The sequence below is a fragment of the Pongo abelii genome, chromosome 10 (genome assembly GCF_028885655.2).
Source record: "Pongo abelii isolate AG06213 chromosome 10, NHGRI_mPonAbe1-v2.0_pri, whole genome shotgun sequence".
In the NCBI taxonomy this organism is placed as follows: Eukaryota; Metazoa; Chordata; class Mammalia; order Primates; family Hominidae; genus Pongo; species Pongo abelii.
The window spans coordinates 7561727-7575330 of NC_071995.2; the positions used below are offsets into that span (position 1 = coordinate 7561727).

The 13604-nt window shown below is 35.8% G+C and overlaps 1 protein-coding gene across 3 annotated transcripts in view; it reads right to left on the reverse strand.

Moving 5' to 3' along the window:
* CD163L1 (CD163 molecule like 1) overlaps nucleotides 1-9082 on the reverse strand; it is a 91271-nt gene extending 82189 nt beyond the window's left edge. The window contains exons 1-4 of one of the 3 annotated variants that reach the window (XM_063712006.1): nucleotides 8993-9044; nucleotides 6032-6124; nucleotides 1228-1548; nucleotides 256-582 (exon numbers count right to left, since the gene is read on the reverse strand). In XM_063712006.1, the coding sequence (XP_063568076.1) occupies nucleotides 256-582; nucleotides 1228-1548; nucleotides 6032-6124; nucleotides 8993-9023 (772 nt within the window). In that variant the 5' untranslated portion in view covers nucleotides 9024-9044. Of the gene's footprint in view, nucleotides 1-255; nucleotides 583-1163; nucleotides 1549-6031; nucleotides 6125-8992 lie in introns of those variants that run through there. The other 2 variants (XM_063712007.1, XM_063712008.1) reach the window with 2 other exon arrangements.
* Nucleotides 9083-13604: the final 4522 nt, after the last annotated feature.

Genomic DNA, 13604 nt, shown 5'->3' on the forward strand with positions numbered 1-13604 from the left:
GATTTGATCGGCCTATGGAATACTGCTAAGTGATTGGAAATATTAAAACTCAAAATGTGCTTTAGATTTGTTAGGAAGAGCAGTTTTAGGAAGAGTGTTTAGGAAAACTCCAGAATGGAGCAATTTCAGGGGTAACAAAAATTTGTTATAACCAGAGAAAATTCTTCTCCAGAGAATGATTGACCTTTTTCTTTCCATACATACTGTTTCTAAACAAATTGTTCCTTTCTTCTACATGATGTCTTGGGTTCTTACCGTAACAAGTTAATGTGACATCCTCATTGTGACTGCAGTCATGATTTCCCCATCCACGATGTCTGCAATTCCAGAGTGCCAACTCATTCCCCTGGCATAAAATGTCATCCAGCCAAATGGGGCGCAATACAGCAAATGGGGCGCTATTAACAACTCCAGAAGAAATAAAAGAAGATGGACATCCTAGTTGCCTGCACACCACGGCAGCAGTATTCAAGTTCCACCCATCATCACATATAGTCCCCCACCTTTCTTGGAATTTCACCTCCACTCTCCCTGAACAGGAGTTGTTTCCATCCACTAGCCTCAAACCCAGATTGGCTTCACCTACGAGAAAGACAAGCAGACATATGAAAAACTGATTCAACTTTGAGCCTGAAATAAAATCAAAAGGATACATAGCAGATAGCCCTGTTATGAATGAAGTTACCAAAAACAAAAACAAAAAAACTGAAAATACTTATAGGAGGACTATGGGAGGCTTTTTTCTAAACACAAATACACAAACAAAAAAAAATCCTAGGTGAAAAAATCATTAGCATGATATTCTTTATCATTTTGCTTTAATTTATACCTCATTTTTCAGAAAATATTTGTTCTGTTAGTGTACCTGGTACATGAAAAAAGGCACTTAAATCAAAGCTATCCCTGCTCCCAACCTTCTTCATTTCTTTCTAAACTCAATTATAGTTATGATAAAGATATTACATTGGTAACTGTGATGCAGTCTCTCTCTCTCTCTCTGTCTGTCTCTCTCTTTCTCTCTCCATTTCTTTCTAAACTCAGTTATAGTTATAAAAAGAAAAGCAGTTAGACATTACTTTGGAAATAAGGGAAGGGTAGAATATATAAAATATTTTCTACACCTCCCAGAGGGACACTATTAAAGTCAAAATAGAAACCCCTACCTTCCAGCAGATGATTCCTGAAGGTAGATCTTACCTTGCCTTCCTACTCTAGTTAGACTCTTACCATAACAGTTCACACCAACATCTTCTCCATGATTACAGTTATGGCTTCCCCATTCCCGGTGTTGACATTCCCAGAGAGCTGACTCATTTCCGTAACAGGAAACATCATCAAGCCAAATTTTTCCATGTCTAGTCACGGCTTGTCCAGAACGAAACATGGTGAAAGAAAATGGACATCCAAGCTGTTTGCACACGACAATTGAGGCAGTAGTGTTCCACCCGTCATCACACACAGTTCCCCACTGTCCCTGGAATTTCACCTCCACTGTCCCAGAGCAGGGACCGTCTCCATTGACCAGCCTCAACTCCAAATCTGTTCCATCTGCAAGAAAGACAGAAACATACATTAGAGATGGCAAAGATTAGAAGGCAGAAATAATATAAGTAGGTGAGATGGATGATGATCATTTAGCTTAAATGTTGTCAGTAGAACTTATAGTAGAGAGAAAATAAAAATGAGAAAATTTGAAGTGAGAAGCTTTAATTTTTCATGATAGGGAACTAGAGACCACATTGCAGCATAGTTTTGCTTTGCATTATAATGTGAAAATAAAAAGAAAGGAAAGAAATTTTTCCTTTCTATGCAATTTCCACCAATATAAACCATAGAAAAGGTAAGGTTGGCTGTTTTGCAGGCAGAATGAAAGAAAGTCCCTTGGCTAGTCAGTTTCAAAATAATCTGTATCCGAGGATTCCACCTCACATTTTTGAAGGAGATGTTTTATATACTTAATAATTGAAAACATCTTGTAAGGTTGACATAATAATTTTCTACTGAATAAAATCTACAGCATTAAATACTTTTGAGTATTTATATCTTCAGATGTTTTAAATACATTCTACAATAGCCCTTGCAGGAGGAGAAGACCTAGTCATCCATGATTGTAATATGTTATTCCACCTTCTCTAATCAACAGCTATGTGGATCACAGGTAGACAACCACTTCAGAAAAGGTCAGTCCTTCAGATGACCATTGACCACTCATATTCCCATCTTAAAAATTTGAAATAAGTAAAATGGATTTAAAAAAATCCTAGGTGAAAAAATCAACTTAAAACAAGTGAAGTTAATATTAACCCAAATCTACTTGTAAGCCAACATTTTGAGGAACAGACAATAAAAATTTAAATGGGAAACCAATGTGAAGGGAGAAAATTTTAAAGCAACCACGACTTTTCAACGTGAAACTTTATGGTGAATTCTGTGCATATGATGATGATGAGAGGGTGTGTTAGTAAGAAGAGCAAGTGAGCCAAAGGGACAAAGAGAAGCAATAAGGAGGAAGAAAAAGATTAAAAAAGAGAAAGAGGAGAGAGGAAGAGACAGAAAGAGAGAGACAGAGAGAGAAACAAGGAGAGAGAATACAATAGAAAAGGCTTCCCAGTTCTGAGTATCAGTACACAACGGCTCAGTGAGAATATATTTTTCACAAGAGATAACAATATTCTTTCTGAAAGTGGATTGTGAGTTAACCATAAGTCTTCATTCAATGTGGTCTTGCCTATACTATACTCATGAGAATAACTAGAAATTTTGGTTTCCGTATATTTCTCTATCTCAGTTCCTAGTGCTGCTACTGTTTCCTATTTCTTTCTATATGTACATTTTTCTTTTTAGTTGAAATGTGTGTGAGGGGCATTCTAATGCCTGTGCTCATATCATATAACTCTTAAGTCTAATGAAAGCTCTTAAAAATGTAGATACACACACACACACACACACACACACACACACACACAGATATATATTCTAATATGATTGATATTTGCGATTTCTGTTTTTTCAATATACTGATTAAGGTGTTTTTTTCAACGTGTACATTAGAATGTCTACTAATTTTTAGACATACCAAATTCCTACCAAGGTGTGATAAAAATTATTAAAGAAAACTTGATAAATTAAGAACTTCTATTCTTCAAAACACACTATAAAAAAGTGAAAAGTCACAAATGTGAAGAATATATTAGCAACATATATTATGACTATGGACTAGTATCAGATTATATTTTTTAAATATATATATTTAGAAAAATAAGCAAAATGGGCAAATGACTTGAACAGATATTTCACAGAAGAAAACAAAAGGCATGACCATTAAATACATGGAGAAATGCCTAAACTTATTAGTCTTTGGGAAATTGAAAATTAAGATAAAAAGATATAGCTTTATACTCTCTTGATTGGCAAAAATTTAGAACTCGGAATATTTAAAATGTGAGTGACGATATGAGTCATTGAAAATGTATATACGTTGCTGGTGGAATTCATCCTATCTGGTAAAGTTGAAAACATGCACATCCCAGAACCTGGTAATTCTACTCTTACCTATAGACCGTAGTAAACTCCCATGAATCTGCACCAGAGACATATTTATAGCCGAACATTTGACAATAGTAATGAAAGATCCAAATAACTATGGACAGGATAATAGACAAATTCATTGGGAACATTTATTTATACAAGATAATATATTTTACTTAATGAAAACTTAAATAATTATAGCCATTGCAAAAGCAGAGATGAAGCTTAGAAACATAATATTGAAAGATAAAAGCAAGTCCCAGAACACTAAATGCAGTTTGATATGTTATAAAGCTTAAAATAAGCAAAACTAAACAATACATTATTTCTGCATCTATATCTATCATATTATTAGAAAGTATCGTATTATTAAAAAGTAAGGTAGTGAGAAATGCACAATTCAGGATAGACATTATCTCTGGTGGGGTTGGAAGGTAGGTGGAAGAGAAGAGGAAAACATACGTAGAAAAAAGTGGTTGATAAAAATCCAGTTTCCTGGTTGAGGGATGGATTTATGTGTGCCATTACATTATGCTTAATGATTTGTATATATGTTATAAAATGGCCATTTTTGTCTAATCAAATATAACATTAAACAGCCACAAATTTAAAGCATTTTAAAAAGCAAATACATTAATCAAAAATATTTGTAACTGGACAAGAACCAATACTATTTTGGAGTATACAAAGATATAGTAATATTATCTATGATTAAACAGAAATAAGAAAATTGCACAAATAAAGTGAGCATTCAATTAAAATAATCATTTGAATACCATGATTAAATCTCAACAGCATTTAAAATGTTAATTTAGCCCAGATGCCATGGCTCATGTCTGTAATTTCAACACTTTGAAAGGCAGAGGTGGGAGGTCTGCTTGAGGCCAGGAGTTCCAGCTCGGCCTGGACAACATAGTGAGACCCTACCTGTAAAAAATTTTTTTAATTAGCTGGGTATAGTGGCACACATCTGTAGCTGTCCTCCAGCCTGGCTGACAGAGTGAAACTCTGTCTCTTTAAAAAAAAAAGAATCTACTTTAACAGCAATAAAATTTTATTTAAACTACAAATTTGGCACTGATGAAAAATATAGAAAATAATGAAAAACCTTAAAAATGACAATATCTGTGTCAGATCTATGAAATGTAATATATTTGAAAAATTATTGAAATACAAAGCAATTAAATATCTTCAATAATCACTCATAAGGTCTTATTAAAATCTATTTGGGTATATCCAAATGATGGAAAACTACACAGCCAATAAAACAAGGTATCATAAGTGATATGTAATAAAATAAAAATGTTAAAGAACTATAAAGGTAATAACCAATATATAAAATATAATGAAATGATTTTCTTGAAACATTATTATAAAAAATGCCACAAATTGGTATTTTAAACAATAGTGTTTTTCTCTGGATGTTAATATATTAACAAATGTATATTTTTATTTTATTTTTTATTTTTTATTATTATTTTTATTATACTTTAAGTTCTAGGTTACATGTGCACAACATGCAGGTTTGTTACATATGTATATATGTGCTGTGTTGGTGTGCTGCACCCATTAACTTGTCATTTACATTAGGTATTTCTCCTAATGCTATCCCTCCCCGCTCCCCCCACCCCATGACAGGCTCTGATGTGTGATGTTCCCCATCCTGTGTCCAAGTGATCTCATTGTTCAATTCCCACCTACGAGTGAAAACATGCGGCGTTTGGTTTTCTGTCCTTGTGATGGTTTGCTCAGAATGATGGTTTCCAGCTTCATCCATGTCCCTACAAAGGGCATGAACTCATCCTTTTTTATGGCTGCATAGTATTCCATGGTGTATAACACATATATATTTTTAATTGTATTTAATTCTTTGATTTCTGTATCTTGTAAGTTTTTATTAACCTATTTTTCTATTTGCAAAAATACAATATCCATATTTTTTCAATGACACATTTTACGTTTGGAAACTATCTTTATCTTTTTTCTTTTTTTTTGAGATGCAGTCTTGCTCTGTTGCCCAGGCTGGAGTGTAGGGGCACGATCTCGGCTCACTGCAACCTCTGCCTCCTGGGTTCAAGCAATTCTCCCACTTCAGCCCCCCAAGTAGCTGGGGTTACAGGTGCACACCACCTCACCTGGCTAATTTTTGTATTTTTAATAGAGATGTGGTTTCACTATGTTGGCCAGGCTGGTCTCGAACTCCTGACCTCAGGTGATCTCCCCACCTTGGCCTCCCAAAGTGCTGAGATTACAGGCCTGAGCCACTGTGCCTGGCCGAATTTGAAAATTATCTTTATCTGAAGGAGAAAAATGTCAATGAAAAATTTAATATGAAATGCATAAAAATAATTTGGACACCTTTATTTACAGGGTATAGCTATTGAAGGTCCAACATTATTTTTACATGTTCTATTTCACTCAAAATATGCATTTAGGATAGCGATTAGGGGAAAGGTAGGATAGAGGATTGTAAGCCGAAAAGTTATCATCCGTCAGAACTCACTAAAACTGCTGATGAGAAAGCAGGAATTCAGGAGCAGGATGCAAGTTACCACAGCAGAGAAAAGGTTCTGATGACAGCAGCATCTTCCAAAATCTGGAGAAACAAAATATAGCAGGGTAGAATTTCATGTCTTTCTAAGAAATGTTAGATGACCTCAATGACTTAAATCCAAAATAAAATAGAAGGAGTAAAATGAATTATTCTTCCACCTGTCAAGGATACCGCACAAGAAAGTCCTTTTCCCAGGAAAACCACAGGACTAGCTCCTGTTTGTGATGGAAAGGCACTAAATGGTTTGTAACAGGGCAGATATTTTAGCACGTGATTCACTGAAAAATTGCATTCTATGTCCAAATATATTTTGTGGCTGTTTGGGGTAATTGATTAGCATTTTGGGTTATTGACTAATTTTTACTTCTCAACTCTTTGACCCTCTCCTCATTTTTACTGTTTTTCCTCCTAATGTTATCCCCCTACTTTGTTCATTCATTTGCTCCTTTATTGAGTGTGACATATGTACCAGATCTTGTGCTTAATTATGGGAATAGAGGAATGAATAAGAGTTCTCACCTGCATTCCACTCAGGGGCTTGTGACTGGAATGTACAAGCAAATCAACATTGGGAGGTCACTATAATAACTGCTGATTGAGCTCATGATTATTTACCAAAGCTATCCACTTTTCTTCAGGGTCACTGTTTTATTATTCCTACAGAATCTTGCCACTTCCTCACTTCTCCCTATCTTTTCAGTCATGCTCAGTTCTGCATCTAATAAAGTTTATGCTACACGTGTGGGGAAAGAATGAATTGAGATAGACAGGAGCAATACACAAGCGAAGGAGATGAGAATTTATTCTGAGAGTTACTTGGAGACTATAAAGAATTTAATCAGGGTGTAATAAATAAAATTTACATTATAAAAAGATTACTTTGAAGGCAGATGGAATGATTAATTCATAGGGGTAAATAAATGTATAAGAAATACTTAAAAATAATATTTATCATCCTGTTTACTTGAGGGGTATGTAACAGCTGTAACTGTTAGAGAACTATCTTAAATAGCATTTTCATTAGTATCTTATGGAAAACATTAAGTCAGAGTTAAACTGAGCATGTGTAATCCCAGACAACAAAAAACAAAAACCCTAAGAGGACAGAAGGAAGAGTACCCATCGGGGAAAGGCCCATGCTGCTGGGGCTATGCAAAAGCAGAGACAGAAGGCGCAACCTGCTTTGGTGGACATCTTTAGTTTTTCAAATGATGCTTTGAAACTAAAATGGATCCCAGGCACTTCTCTAAGAAGAAGTAATCCCAAGTGAGTTTGGCAACAGTCAGTAATAACCATAGAGGAGACCTTATTATTACAACTATCATCAGTCACATCCATAATTCTTGGAAAATGTACCCAAATCAAGAGAAAACCCTCCCTATAGAACCAAACAGGGAGAAGTAAGTGTGGAATGGGCAATTAGTGTCCCAGTTTCCTTCTTTTCCGTCTTGTCCAAAACACTTTAAGTTGGTCTTCTTTTTTCTCTTATTTCTTTTGTTCCTAATAAGAATATTTAGTTCCATCAAACCTCATGTGTAGGATTACCCTAAGAGGCCATTTCATCTGTCTAAATCCTTCCAGGAAACTCTAAGTGCCCATTTGCGAGAATGGTTAGAGCTAAAGATGAACTATAAAGAAAAAAAGAATAGTTAGTAAGCTCTGACACCAACACAATCAAGATCTGATGAACGTGAACAAATAGTGCAGTAGGCAAGTCTTGAGAAGGAGAACTATTAAAGTATAATTGCCAGAACTTGTGACCCTCTATATATCTAATACCATCTCACCAATTCAAGACCTTCATCTTTCCCATTCCTTTTCTAATTAGATACATGGCAGACAGCATGTTGAAAGTTAAATAATATTATCTTTTAAGTAACACACATGAATTATGAAGAACTGTAATTCATTAAGATGAGCCTTGCTAGATAGAAGGCAGCCAAGCTTCTCAAACTGTAGAAAGCCTTTTTCAAAAAGGAGGCTTTGAAAAATATCAGAACTTCTGCTGGTTTTCTAGAAATGTGCTGGTCTTTAATCATAAGCAAAATAGTTACAAAATATTAAGTTGACTTGTAGTAATTGCACTGAGGAATGGCACAGAGACACAATGCCAATAGAAGTAGCACTGCATTTTCAAAAGCCTCAATCCTATTTAGGAGTTATAAGTCCCAAATACAGCAAAAACCTCCCTTTGTGATTCTTTATTTCCACGAAATGTCTATGAAGTGCAAGTTGAAAGGTTACTACTAATTTCAGATGTGCTCTGAAATACTTCTTAGCCACATATTCCTTTCTTAATCCTTACTCTTTAGGGTCCATCAAAGACTTGTTCTTTGTTTTTTAACATAATGTCTTCTCATTTATTTGCTTTATTAAAATTTATAGCAGAAAGATCAAGGGCTCAGACTTAGCTGGTCCTGAATTTAAATTACACTTGAGATTCTACTATATGACCTTACATAAGTCAGTTAGTCCTTGTAAGTCTTCATTTTCCATCTACCAATGGAGACAATAATATCTATAAAATAGGTTACATGTGTGAATTAAATTGAAATGACCTAAAGCATTTACTGTAGTACCTGGCACTTGATAACAATAAGTATAAGTTTCTAATTTATCCCTTCTTTCCATTTCCACAACTTTATATCCTTGTGTGACTTCTAATCTCCAGTCTTTATAATACATTTTCTGTTTACTTTATTAATGTTTTCCTCCTTTCTTGGATTTCAATTTTGCCTCCAATATTGCTGCTACTCTAAGTTCCACAAAACTTCCAATTTTTGTGTATTTCTCATGTCCTGTTTTCTTTTTACCTTACTACATAATATTTATATCTGTCTGTTGTTACACATATTCTTACTATACCCACCATCTCCCAAATGGCAGAGCAAAATACAAGCAAACTCTTACCAATACGCCACGAGTTTTGAGGCAGCATCATTATGGGACTATCTCTTCCTGAGTCCTGATTTAACTCCTGGGTCCTCTTATATATAATCTCAGAAGTGTACTCATGAGGTGAAAACAGATCTGCTATTTGGAAATGACAATACTGTAAAATTGAGTTCATAGTTCTCCAAAAGGGAAGTCATTATAAAAGCTGAGGTTGTTTTTTCTTTGCTACTTCCTTATCACGTTAGGATAGGGAAAACAAAGGAAGTTAAATAATATGCCTGGAAAGTCTCACAGAATAAAGGGAACTGTAAATTGCCACTCTAAATTTTCAAAAAGACTCATGTTTCACATTTAAAAATTTTTGGTCTGTAAATGTGATCTTGTAAGCATAGTTTTATAGATATTTATCTAAAAGATAAAATATATCATCAGGTTTGTTTGCTTTAGCATACATATTTCAACCAGTTATGCTAAAAGGATCAGAAGAGGTTACATTGCTGAAAACTGGCTAGTCTACAAAAGCTTTGCTGATGAAACATGAGCACAGATAAACATATTTGAAAAAATTTCATGTCTATAAAAATGTTTAACAAAGTGGAGTCCTTTAAAATTAGTTTTTTATTTTTAATGATTATGTAAAAGAAAATAAAGCTTAGTCATCAAATGAGTTTGGAAAACATTCATTTAAATGATTTCAACCATTAGGCAGAAAACCATGAGTGGCTTCTGAGCTCACAGTGATTGTTCTGTGTTTGGATGGGCCTGTATGTCCTGCCCTGCTTCTTTGGGAAAATTGCTTTTTCTCTTCCTTGATATGTTAAGAATGGTAGGTCACACCTTTTCACAGGCCCATGTCTCCCCGATTACAGCGACAAGTTCAAGGAAAAGCCAATGACCCAAGTGAGCCCATCAGAGTGTCTGCCAGGATTTTTCGTACTATACTTCCCTGTCGAGTAGGCCTATTAGTAAAAAAGAAGCTAATATATACAGAAATTAAAATGAGATATAAAATATCTAAATACTTTAGATAAATAAGTCCTTATAAATCTCCACTGATAAATTCAAGAACTTTATTTGTTCTTGTCCCTTTTCAACTTAGATACCTGACAAGCCTTTATATAACACAGGCTAAATAAAATTCTGCTGCAATTAATGCCAAATGTATTTTGAAGTCCATTTAAACATCGGAGCTTGCTAGATATGAGCGAAATGTGCCTCTGAAATGATAAAGTGCCTTTCTCAAAATATAGTCTCTTTCTTCCTTCTCAGAACTGAGGTAGATGCCCAAAGTCAGAAGAAATCAGAAGGAAAACAGGGAGAATTTTTTCTTGGAAAGCTTGAGATGAAATGACTTTGGGGAAATGTAATTCACTAACTAGAATAGGTCACATGATGGAAGAATGGAAGACACAAAAAGAGGATGCTGAAACTTGTTTCAGTATGTTATTTCTCAGCCATGCTGAGAAAAATTTCCTGAAATTTTTAAAATACAGTATGACCGGAAACACTTTCATGCTAACAGAATCCATAGCAAACTAACTGCTGATAAAATGATCTCACAGAAGTGGGAACTGAAAATAGAAAACAATGAAAACCTGATTATTGCTATTCTTTGATAGAATATATGTCTCCACAATATCTTTGCTACTGTTTTGAATTCCTCCCATTTCTAGACACCCAAGTTCTCTCACTCTCAAATATTTCGTAGCACGTTCTAATCTAAATGAGTCCCTTTCTTGCCTTTACGATAAAAAAAGCATAAGGGATGTGATAACTATCTCTTTGGGGAAATAGCTGGATATTCTGCTTCAAGATCTCACACAAGGCTATAATCACATTGTAAACTGGGGCTGTGGTCTCACCTGGAAGCTTGACTGAGGAAGGATCTGCTCCCATGGCCACTGCTATTCCATGGACTGAATTGTGTCTCCTCAAAATTTATAGATTAAAGCAATAACACCCCAGTGTGACTATGTTTCAAGACAGGGCCTTTAAGGAGGTAATTAAGGTTACATGAGATTATAATGGTGAGGCCCTAATCCAATAGGATTGAAGTCCTTACAAGTAGGGACACCAGAGCTTGTTCTCTCTCTTTCCACAAATGTGCAGAAGAAAGGCCATATGAGGACACAGACAAAAAGTGGATGTCTAAAAGCCAGCAAGAGAGCCCTCACCAGAAACCAAATTTTCCGGTACCTTGATAATGAACTTCCAGCCTCCAGAACTGTGAAAAATAAATTTCTGTCATTTTTAAGTGACTCAGTCTACAGTACTTTGTTATGTTGATCCAAGCAGACAAATGCAGATGTTGGTATTGAGAAGTGGGATGCTTCTATAACAGATAACCTAAAAATGTGGAAGTGCCTTTGGAACTGGGTAGTGAATAGAGGCTAGAAAAGTTTTCGGGTGCATGCTTGAGAAAGCCTAAATTGCCTTGAAGGGACTGTTAATAAAAATATGAATGCTAAAAGCAATTATGATGAAGTCTTCCAGGGAAGTGAGGAACATGTTATTGGAAACTGCAGAAAAGATGATTTTTGTTTTAAAGTGGCAACGAACTTGTCTGAATTGTGTCTTAGTGTTTTGTAAAGTGTAGGACTTCTGAATTACAACTTTGGATTTTTAAAAAGGAAGATATATAAGCAAAGTGTTAAAAGCACAGCCTAGGTTTTCCTAATTGCTCATGGTAAAAGGCTAGAGGGGAAAGATAAATTGACAGCATTGCTAACCAAAAAGAAAAACAAAAGCAACCCAGAAATTGAAGATTTGGAAAATTCTCAGCCTATTTATATAGCAAAAAAATGATAAAATGTGTTCTGGAGAGAACATCAATGGTGTGGTGCCTCAATCACTCCATAGAGAAATTAACCATGACTTTTTTCATCCACCTTAGCAGGAGCCATGAATAGAGATGGGATTATATCAGCAGAGACCCTGCCAGTTTGGACCAAAGAGAATAGAGATGGGTTGAAATAAATCATGGAAAGCTTTCTGACTTCTGAGATTCTGTAGGATGAAATAATAGAAATATTCAGCTGTGAACATGCTTTATCCTTCAAGGAAAGGGACAAACGACCTTGAAGGTGATTCAGAGGTCATCAGTGCTGTCACTCCCACTATAGGCCCAGGGGAAAGGCTGTTTCGTCCTCAGTTTCAGAGGATGGGACCATCTCCTCAGTTTCAGTAGACCAGGCTGCCTCCATACAGTGCCTGAGGAGTAGAGCATCCACAAAAAGTTTTAACAGTCTGCTACTTACAGCTGTGGTGGTGACAATGCCACCCCAGTGGGCCTGGAGGGCAGAGGATTCAGCCAAAGATAATTATTGTTGAACCTTAAGATCTAATGGAATTTGCCACTTCTCCTCTTTGGAATGAGGATGTCTGTCTTATGCCTGTCCCACTACTGTTTTTTGGATGCACGTAACTTGTCTGGCTTCACAGGTTCGCAACTGGAAAGGAATTTTGCCTCAGGATGAATCATAACTTGAGTCTCAGCCATACCTGATTTAAACGAGACTTTGCACTTTAGACTTTAGGATTGATGCTGGAAAGGGTTAAGACTTTATGTATTGTTGGAATGGGATTAATATATTTATCATGTGAGAATAACATGAATTTGGGAGTGGAGGGTAGAATGTTACGGAATGAATTTTGTCCCCCACAAAATCCACAGGTTGAAGCCCTAATGTGACTATATTTGAAGATAGGGCCTTTAGGGAAGTAATTAACATTACATAAAGTTATAAGAGTGAAGTCCTAATCCAGGATTACTATCCTTGTAAGAACAAAACAAGACACAGAGAACTCTCTTCACACATGCAAAGAGGAAAGGCCATGTGAGGACACAGAGAGAAGGTGGCTGTTTGCAAGCCAGGAAGAGAGCCCTCACCAGAAACCAAATTTGCTGGCACCTTGAACATGGACTTCTAGTCTCCAGAACTGTGAGAGGATAAATTTCTGTAGCTGAAGTCACCTAGTCTGTGGTATTTTGTTATGACAGCCAGAGCAGACTAATACAGTCCCTAATATGGTTGCTGGCAGAATGTTGTACTGAGGGGCTCAGTTTCTTGCCAAATTGGACTGAGGCTGCCCTGAGTTTCTTACCAGGAGGACATCACCCATAGAACAGAAAGCGTGTAAAATCTTGCAGAGAGAGAGAGAGAGAGAGAAAGAGAGAGAAATATGGAGTCACAGTCCTTTCTAACCTAATCTTGAAATTGATATCTCAGCACTTTTGCCGTATTCTATTCATTAGAAGCAAGTTACTAGATCCAGCCCACACACAAGGGGAGCAGATTACGCTGGACATGAATACATGAAGGCAGCCATAATTTGGAACAATTTTGGAAGAAATCTACAAGAAGTGAACAAAAAATAGACCAGAGAAACCAAAAGCTATAGGACAATATGCAGCAGACTTATAATTGGAATGTCAGGAGAAAAATGATGACAGAATGGGGCAGAAGAAAGACTCAGAGAAATAATGGTTAGGAATAATGACAGACACCAAACCACAGTACAATGTACTTAAAGAACACCAAGTAAGAAAAGAATAACACACACACTCACATACTCTCTACCTAGGTATAACATATTTAAACCTGCACAGGCATGAGAGAGAGAGAGA